This window comes from Protomyctophum bolini, assembly GCF_963924005.1.
Source record: "Protomyctophum bolini genome assembly, chromosome: 19".
Lineage (NCBI taxonomy): Eukaryota > Metazoa > Chordata > Actinopteri > Myctophiformes > Myctophidae > Protomyctophum > Protomyctophum bolini.
Genome location: NC_137880.1, coordinates 4,226,821 through 4,237,323, shown reverse-complemented (window position 1 = coordinate 4,237,323; position 10,503 = coordinate 4,226,821). Strand labels below are relative to the sequence as shown.

The following is a 10,503-nucleotide window of genomic DNA, read 5'->3' as shown; positions in this document are numbered from 1 at the left end:
GTCTTTCATTTGCATTGCATCTCCCCCCCCCCCCCCCCCCCCCCAAGCTTTTATTTTCGTTCGAGTAATAGTACAACTCTAATAGTATTACTTATAATAATGTAATTAAAGATAACTTCATTCAGATTAATTAATTTTTATTTCATTTTCCAGATTTTTTTTCTTCTTTTTTTATTTTCATTGGTGGGCCAGTCATAATGGTCCCGCGGGCCTGATGTGGCCCGCGGGCCTGAGGTTGAGTATCACTGGTATATGTCTTTCATTTGCATTGCATCTCCCCCCCCCCCCCCCCCAAGCTTTTATTTTCGTTCGAGTAATAGTACAACTCTAATAGTATTACTTATAATAATGTAATTAAAGATAACTTCTTTCAGATTAATTTATTTTTATTTCATTTTCCAGATTTTTTTTTTTTTCATTGGTGGGCCAGTCATAATGGTCCCGCGGGCCTGATGTGGCCCGCAGGCCTGAGGTTGAGTATCACTGCATTAAGTGCTTGTCCAGAACCAGTGAGTCTCCCTGTCTCTCCAGATCATACACTTTCAGGTGGGTTACAGTCAGATTTCATCCAGTCAGAGAGAGAGAGAGAGAGTGAGAGAGTAGCACACATAAAGCAGCTTAATATTTTGTTCTGGTCCAAATGCTGATTTCTAATTGGTATCCCGGCCTGAAAGAATAGCTGGAAAGACAGGGATACCCCCGCTACTGAACGAACACTCTACAGCAGTTAACTATCCTATCACAATCTACCTCTATTTAATTTAACACTCATTTTAACAAAATACATCACTTACACCACCTGAAAACATCTAAAGTAGACACTTTGAAAGTGGAGAACAGAGAAAGCCAGAGTCGACTGGTAAATAGCATAAACATTGAGGTTTTATTAAATGTTTCAGTGACAGACAACATAGATTCCCTTTTCTCAACAGGACTCCAGTATTTTGGACCTTACTGTACGTTGGTCTGTAACTCCGAGAGGGTCCATTTTGTACACTCTCAGAGTTACGGGGGTCCTTGAAATCAACATTTGAGAACCACTGCCAATTGAAGTCAAGTTCAACACTTGCAGCGCAAATCCAATTTCTAAACTGTTCAGAGTTAAATCAGACATATTGTTGTTTGTTTCGTTCTGGACGCTTGGACACGGAAGCCAGATTTATACTTTTTTTAATGCTTTATACTCCAGATCATTAATGCAACAATGTTAATGTACATTAACTATTTTAGCCCTATTTTATACTTCGGCTATTTCACGCAGCAAGAGTAGGCTATAAGTAAGCGCTAAGTGAGCGCTGCATGTGTGAACACATCCAGACCGAGAGAGCACTGCCCCACAGACGGCACAATAAAACCCACAATACACTCATGCACTGAACAGTTCATGCAATTTCTATACGAGTGTGTGTGTGTGTGTGTGTGTGTGTGTGTGTGTGTGTGTGTGTGTGTGTACACACGTGTTTGCGTGAGCGTGTATGAGCCCCATTGCTCCGATTCGGGCCTCACTGTGTGTCTTAGATTATGTTTTAATCAATGCTAATACTACTAGTTCATGCTGTTTACTCACTTTGTAAAGTCACTCTGGGTAAGAGCGTCTGCTAAATGCCAAAATTATGAAATGAAGAACATCTTTTTTTTTAGCAATCTGCTTCATGGCAGAGAACGTTTTGGCAGCTACGTTACAACAACCAACGCTAACACGAACTATTAAGCTCTGTGATATTGTTCATGACGGCTCACTGCACCGCACAACATTAAAACACCTGCATTCTCTACGTCTAGACACCAAACATAATGTTCCTGACAACACTGACACATAGCCTACAGGCAGTAGACAGAACAGCAGCGTCACAACACAACAGCTTCACTTCCACACGCAAACAAAACAATTACTTTTGTCAGAACGGCTAACAGATGTTGTTTTTTTTAATATAAAATCATAATAATGTTTTAAATTATATAACATATAAGACTAACTTTTAATTTTGTATTTTTATAATAGTTTGTTAGCAGGAAAAGTGCAAAAATTGTAATATAAGTCAAACGTGACATTTGAAGCTTGCAAAGCTCAAAGCTTTGAACAAACACTTATTCAAGCACTTAAACCATGTTTTCTTACAACGTAGATAGGGTCCCCCCAGGGCAGGGTTTGATAAAAAAAGGACCCCTCCTTTTCCCTCCCACATCAAATATCTCCGCCGCCAACATAGGCGCTACACAAAGATCAGATAATTAACACTGAAATTTCACAAAACAACTAGGGTAGCCTATGTGCTAGCTACGTGCGAGTTCTGTATCTAATGTAGAATGTCTATGTCTCTAAGCATGCAGCAATATAGACTCTACTACTGTACCAAAGAACATGCATAAACACAACACTGACCTCGTGGTAGCAAAGAGCTCTAGTTGCACTGTGGTTACGGAATTCCATAATAACATGCTATTTAGAAGGCAATAGCATGCAGGACTTTTTAGTACTCTTTAGTAGCTTATTAGCTGTGTGAGTTGCACACTAAATTCCAGAAAAAAATATTAGTCTGGAACAGTGGACACTAAGCTTCTATGAATGAAATATGTGTTATAGCTGCGACAACAACAACAACAACATACCAGAATTTACAGTAAAGTACCGGTATGCTTCTATTAAACAAATGCAGAATGTCGTTATTTGTTGAAGCTGATGACATGTCAAGTAAACATTACAACACAGAGAGAAACGTGTAGTACCTCTGCTTTGTCACTAGATGGCGGACTTTCCTATCATTGTGTGTGTGTGGTTCATTAGAATGTCCCTACACACAACTTATGTATTCTATTAACACAAAAGCACATTGAAACATAGCATGTAGCATGTGATTCTGGACGCAACCAAACGTATCTGGTAGGATTGGGGACCTTTAGGATTGTAACAATTCCGGTTCCTTAACGATTCCCTCTTAGCTGTCCGAATCCGTAACTTTAACAATTCCTATATATTACATTTGGGCCTTCATTATAATTTTTCGATAAAAAACAAATTTAATCATGCAGTATCGGGAAGAAACCACCTAACTCAAACAAAATATACATTTTTCTGGAAATTAAGAAAACCATATATATTTGAAAACAAAGTAATACTGTCTCATCAAAGTTGGTGTTGTGACTTTAGATATTGTCAAGTACGTTCACGAGATGGGGAGAGGTGGTGGTTAGCTGTTTTAGCGGACAGTTTGAGACGTTTTGTCCAAAGCGTTTTTTTTACTACTTTCCAATATTTGCAAAACAACACACAGGCGTAAAGGGTGTTCAATTTATGCAAAGAGAAAAAAAAAACTAAAATAATGGCGTTTAGTTGGTTTCCTCCCGACATATTGTAGCGCTTCTCCAAAGTGAGGTACAGGGATCCTCTGGGTTATTGAGGGGGCTCCACAGGTCTGTAACTCTGAGGGTGTACAAATGGACGCATAAGGGTACATTTGTACACACCGAGTTATGCTGTTCCTTGAAATAAAACACAAAATGAGTTTGAGAACCACAGAGATAGTGTGAGACTGTTCCAGATATGACAGAACCAGAATAATCCGGTTCCTCGGATTCCTTTCTTCCAGGTTCCTTGATCCAAACCCTACAGTATGCGAGCATGCAATCCTCTCCGTACAGTATTTTAGACCGCGAGGGTCGAGGGCCGCCGTCTCAAGCCAACTTCAGCCACCACCGAGTCAAGATAAAGCGCACGAGTTGCCGTCTCGAATGTTGTGAAGTTCGCTTAGCCCCGTTCGAGTTAAAGCTACTGGTCAATCACAGCGCGTCCTTCCGCGAGCGTTCTGGCCAATCACACGGCTAGCACTTTCGATATCAAATGACGCTGATCATCCGCCGTTTCGCTTCTTTAACCTCATGCCATCTGGACAAAGGGGTCAGTTTTAGTAGGAGTTTTGTTCCCTCAGCCATCGCGGCATTAAACAAAACTGCCCCACCGATAGGATGGTTCTGTATGTGCTCTGTGTTGTTTGTGATGTGGGTGTTGAACAGACTGTGAAGACGAATATCCTTCGGGGCAATAAAGATTATTATTATAACTCACAGCGCGTCCTTACTCAAACGCGAAGAGGATTCCATGCTCGCCTATAGTACAGTCTAGTGCCGTTTTCTCTTTCACAGGCCAGCGATACGAACACAGAAACACAGAACCCCAGTGCTCTCTCTCCTCTCTACGTCTCCATGGTAACGCAGCCTCATCCTCCTCCTCCTCCTCACAGGATGCTCTCCCTCTCCTCTCCGAAGGTGACGGTGTCGGAGGAGACGGTGCAGACCTCCGGGGGGTCCCCGGGTCGGAGCCCCCTCTTCAGGTGCACCACGCGCACGTTCTCGTTGTGAGGGCCCGCCTTGGTCACGACGCCACCGCCGCCGGTGGGGGTGGAGCCTGGAAGCAGAACAGGAAGTGACATCATGAGCGCCGACAACGTCGTCAGATGGCGGACGGGTGGTCTCGTTTAAACTGTGTTGTTTTGAGCCATTCATCAATCAAAATAGACCAGTGGTTTTCAACCCTTTTCAATTCCATGCTGTATTGATGTTGGTATCAATAAGAGATATAACTGGCAAACGTTAAGGCCAGTTAATGAAAAAATGCGGGGAGAAAGTGACAAATAGTTGCAGGGTCTGTTTACTGATAGAAATTATATTGTTTATTGTAATTATATTAAATTGTATAACTGGAACTATATTGCATGTCAGTAAAACCAACTGAGTACATGTTAGTTGGCAATATTCTTCTTGTAAAATAGTGAAAATAGCCGATCAACAAGCTCACAATGTGTCATAATGTGACGTGTTGTGAGCTTGTATATTATCAGCCTTCTTCACTATTTCTCTGAGCTTTTTGAATCTTGCCCCTGACTATAGAGCTAAGAGCGTCGCAGTCCCTCCCCCTTTCAGAACAACAAGTGGCCCAGGAAATGGTTCTCCATTCATTTTCACCATAGGCGATTCCAAAAGTATTTATTTAAAGACCGTTACGCCGCGGACAAAGCCAACTCGGATCGTGACAAATCATGACAATGAACACAATGTTTTGGGCCGATCAAATAATTTATAAGAAGAAAAATAAAACAAATAGTGTTGTCTCCTGCCTTTATTTTCTTCTTTCTAATGATTTTATCGGCCCAAAACATTGTGTTCATTGTCATGATTTGTCACGATCCGAGTTGGCTTTGTCCGCGGCGTAACCGTCTTTAAATAAATACTTTTGGAATCGCCTATGGTGAAAATGAATGGAGAAGCATTTCCTGGGCCACTCGTTCTGAAAGGGGGAGGGACTGCGACGCTCTATAGCCTACCCCTTATTACAAACAAAACAAAACACTAACACTAAAAAAAACTAAACTGAAACTAAACCTTTCACAAAATAACTAAATTACAAAAAACCCTTTAAAAACTAAACAAAAACTGACATTGAAAACGATGAAGTCAAAATAAAATCGACATAAAAATAACTGAAAAAAAAAAATATAGGCCTATGTGAAGTGAGGGGCAATCATGCATTCATGCAATCATGCATGAATCATCACATTCCGTGCTCAGCCAATCAAATCATCACACTCCGTGCTACGGACACACACACACACACACACACACACACAAGCTGTGCATAGCCCCCCCCCCCCCTAAAAAAATAAAAAATAAAAATAATGAATATACCTTGGCTTGGGGACATGATGACGTCACTGGTGGGGGTGGAGCACACGGAGGAGGTGGTGGCGTTGGCGTCCCCTGGTGGCGGACGGGGGCGCTGCTGGTTGTTGCTGTTGCTGTTGTTGTTGAGGGTGGTGTTGCTGGGCGTGCGGTTCAGGTTGAAGCTTCTGGACGAGGGCCAGCTCTCCTCTGGGCTGCTGGCCAGCAGGCTGCACTGGTCCTGGAAGGGGGGGTTAAAAGGTTTCATCACATTCATTTTCATTTATTTAGATTTTTAGCTTATTTTCTTTTATTACCTCAATAGAGCGTCCCGCCCCCCTCTCGAGAGTTAATTTTCCTCATATACTTTGCAAAAAAGACGTTTACGCTGTGGACAAAGCCAACTTGAGCTTGGCACACATCATCATCATCATCAATTCAATCAATGTCTGACTGAATGTGTGTCTGTCTGTGTGTCACTGTGACTGCCGTAGCTCCTCACTGCCTACACCAATCACTAATTATACATTAATAGTGAATTTATTAGTGAATTAAAAATGCGAAAACGCACCCAGGGCCACAAGGGGGCTAGTGACAATAAACAAATAATTAGAAAGAAGAAGAAAAACGACAGGTTACACTTTTCTTTTTGTTTTTCTTCTTTTGTAATTATTAGTTTGGTCCAAAATATTGTGTTTGTTGTCATGATTTGTCACAACTCGAGTTGGCTTTGTACAACGCTTAAAAGGTCTTTAAATAAATTATTTTTTAAAGGTCTATGGGGAAAATGCATTGGGAATTATTTCCTGGGCCTGGCGTCGTCATGAAAGGGGACTGCGACGCTCTATTACACCCACACAACCTGAGCATTCAGTGGATTCTCAGTGTTTTTTCAAGGAAGGCTTGTTTCATGCCGCAACTTGGACTCTCTTGGTCGTTCCTAAATAAAATGTAGTTTCGATCATTATCGGACCGGATACAAACTGCAGAAAAGGGTAAGCAGCGTAAGTTGTGGAAACCATGCTGCCTTTCTGAAACTCGTGACCTAGCTACAGTAGGAACGTAGGGACTGAGGGAACATATATGTGTTCTGAAGCCTTTTGAGCTGCAATGATAACAGACAAATTCCTGTCATATATGGGATTTGTGGACTCTTACATCACAGTCCACAGGCAAATCAGAGCACTTGTTTGAGTCAGAAAACCCCAGACCACAGAAAATCAACTGAATGTTAAAAGTTCAGGTTTTTTGGGTGTAATTGGGCTCAGAGAACCTAAGAAATATACAACCACTTGTTTTTACGTCACAATCCCTTTAAAGCAGTGGTTCCAGTGTTGATTTTGTCGACGAATACTATGACAAATGACAAATGACAAAATTGAAATATGCTGACAATTTTGCCAACAAGTAGTTGCTAGGAAGGGACTAGTGGACAAGAAATAATAAGTAATTATACCACAGGTCGTTTTGCGGAAGCAATCTAATTGGTTGAAACAGCCTTCTAGACGTGGGTTAAACCACCTAATCAAAACAAACAATTCAGCTGCTCTGTTCTCCCAGAGCGCTAGCAAACTCAGTGGCTAGGCTAGCTAGGTATGACCCCGTTTCTTGGGACATTTGTGGTCGTAGTGACTACATCTGTCATTAAAAAAATATATTTTTTCAGCGATTTTCTTAGTTTTAAAGGTAACTGTTGTATAATTGCAATATTACACTTGAGGGTGTGGTTTAACGTGATTATTGCCACTGCAGTGATGCTTGCGGAACTCGGCTTTGTCTCGTTCCTGACCGCATCACTGTCGTTGCAATAATCACGTTAACCCACACCCTCTCGTGTAATATTGCTTCATTTTACACTTGGTTGCATGCTGAAAAGAGCTCACAAGCTCACAACAACAATCCATGTTAGTCGACTAAATCAACTGTAGATTTAGTCGACTAAAATGTTATGATATTTAGTTGACTAAAACTAGACTAATACTAAAACATTCCAGGTGACTAAAATGTGACTAAAAAAAATAAGTAACACATTGTAGACAGATAGATAGTAGAGTGCATGAGACAACAGAAGGAGTAACATGTTGTGTAGATGAGAGTGAGACAACAGAAGCAGTAACATGTTGTGTAGATGAGACAACAGAAGCAGTAACATGTTGTGTAGATGAGACAACAGAAGCAGTAACATATTGTGTAGATGAAACAACAGAAGCAGTAACATATTGTGTAGATGAGACAACAGAAGCAGTAACATGTTGTGTAGATGAGACAACAGAAGCAGTAACATGTTGTGTAGATGAGACAACAGAAGCAGTAACATGTTGTGTAGATGAGACAACAGAAGCAGTAACATATTGTGTAGATGAGACAACAGAAGCAGTAACATGTTGTGTAGATGAGACAACAGAAGCAGTAACATGTTGTGTAGATGAGACAACATAAGCAGTAACATGTTGTGTAGATGAGACAACAGAAGCAGTAACATGTTGTGTAGATCAGTGAGACAACAGAAGCAGTAACATGTTGTGTAGATGAGAGTGAGACAACAGAAGCAGTAACATGTTGTGTAGATGAAACAACAGAAGCAGTAACATATTGTGTAGATGAGACAACAGAAGCAGTAACATGTTGTGTAGATGAGACAACAGAAGCAGTAACATGTTGTGTAGATGAGACAACAGAAGCAGTAACATGTTGTGTAGATGAAACAGAAGCAGTAACATGTTGTGTAGATGAGACAACAGAAGCAGTAACATGTCGTGTAGATGAGACAACAGAAGCAGTAACATGTTGTGTAGATGAGACAACAGAAGCAGTAACATATTGTGTAGATGAGACAACAGAAGCAGTAACATGTTGTGTAGATGAGACAACAGAAGCAGTAGCATGTTGTGTAGATGAAACAGAAGCAGTAACATGTTGTGTAGATGAGACAACAGAAGCAGTAACATGTCGTGTAGATGAGACAACAGAAGCAGTAACATGTTGTGTAGATCAGTGAGACAACAGAAGCAGTAACATGTTGTGTAGATGAAACAGAAGCAGTAACATGTTGTGTAGATGAGACAACAGAAGCAGTAACATGTTGTGTAGATGAGACAACAGAAGCAGTAACATGTTGTGTAGATGAGACAACAGAAGCAGTAACATGTTGTGTAGATGAGACAACAGAAGCAGTAACATGTTGTGTAGATGAGACAACAGAAGCAGTAACATGTTGTGTAGATGAAACAACAGAAGCAGTAACATGTCGTGTAGATGAGACAACAGAAGCAGTAACATGTTGTGTAGATCAGTGAGACAACAGAAGCAGTAACATGTTGTGTAGATGAAACAGAAGCAGTAACATGTTGTGTAGATGAGACAACAGAAGCAGTAACATGTTGTGTAGATGAGACAACAGAAGCAGTAACATGTCGTGTAGATGAGACAACAGAAGCAGTAACATGTCGTGTAGATGAGACAACAGAAGCAGTAACATGTTGTGTAGATGAGACAACAGAAGCAGTAACATGTCGTGTAGATGAGACAACAGAAGCAGTAACATGTTGTGTAGATGAGACAACAGAAGCAGTAACATGTCGTGTAGATGAGACAACAGAAGCAGTAACATGTTGTGTAGATGAGACAACAGAAGCAGTAACATGTTGTGTAGATGAGACAACAGAAGCAGTAACATGTTGTGTAGATGAGACAACAGAAGGAGTAACATGTCGTGTAGATGAGACAACAGAAGCAGTAACATGTTGTGTAGATGAGACAACAGAAGCAGTAACATGTTGTGTAGATGAGACAACTGAAGCAGTAACATGTTGTGTAGATGAGACAACAGAAGCAGTAACATGTTGTGTAGATGAGACAACAGAAGGAGTAACATGTTGTGTAGATGAGACAACAGAAGGAGTAACATGTTGTGAAGATGAGACAACAGAAGCAGTAACATGTTGTGTAGATGAGACAACAGAAGCAGTAACATGTTGTGTAGATGAGACAACAGAAGGAGTAACATGTTGTGTAGATGAGACAACAGAAGCAGTAACATGTTGTGTAGATGAGACAACAGAAGGAGTAACATGTTGTGTAGATGAGACAACAGAAGCAGTAACATGTTGTGTAGATGAGACAACAGAAGCAGTAACATGTTGTGTAGATGAGACAACAGAAGCAGTAACATGTCGTGTAGATGAGACAACAGAAGCAGTAACACGTTGTGTAGATGAGACAACAGAAGCAGTAACATGTCGTGTAGATGAGACAACAGAAGCAGTAACATGTTGTGTAGATGAGACAACAGAAGGAGTAACATGTCGTGTAGATGAGACAACAGAAGCAGTAACATGTTGTGTAGATGAGACAACAGAAGCAGTAACATGTTGTGTAGATGAGACAACTGAAGCAGTAACATGTTGTGTAGATGAGACAACAGAAGCAGTAACATGTTGTGTAGATGAGACAACAGAAGGAGTAACATGTTGTGTAGATGAGACAACAGAAGGAGTAACATGTTGTGAAGATGAGACAACAGAAGCAGTAACATGTTGTGTAGATGAGACAACAGAAGCAGTAACATGTTGTGTAGATGAGACAACAGAAGGAGTAACATGTTGTGTAGATGAGACAACAGAAGCAGTAACATGTTGTGTAGATGAGACAACAGAAGGAGTAACATGTTGTGTAGATGAGACAACAGAAGCAGTAACATGTCGTGTAGATGAGACAACAGAAGCAGTAACATGTTGTGTAGATGAGACAACAGAAGCAGTAACATGTTGTGTAGATGAGACAACAGAAGCAGTAACATGTTGTGTAGATGAGACAACAGAAGCAGTAACATGTTGTGTAGATGAGACAACA

At 40.8% G+C, this 10,503-nt stretch overlaps 1 protein-coding gene across 1 annotated transcript in view; it reads right to left on the bottom strand.

The window, feature by feature from the left end:
* Positions 1-866: 866 nt before the first annotated feature.
* The window catches only part of LOC308334122 (kinase D-interacting substrate of 220 kDa B-like), a 105,104-nt gene continuing 95,467 nt past the window's right edge, over positions 867-10,503 (bottom strand). The window contains exons 37-38 of the mRNA XM_080790708.1: positions 5,680-5,893; positions 867-4,402 (exon numbers count right to left, since the gene is read on the bottom strand). Coding sequence (XP_080646834.1) covers positions 4,233-4,402; positions 5,680-5,893 — 384 coding nt within the window. The 3' untranslated portion in view covers positions 867-4,232. The remainder of the gene's footprint in view (positions 4,403-5,679; positions 5,894-10,503) is intronic.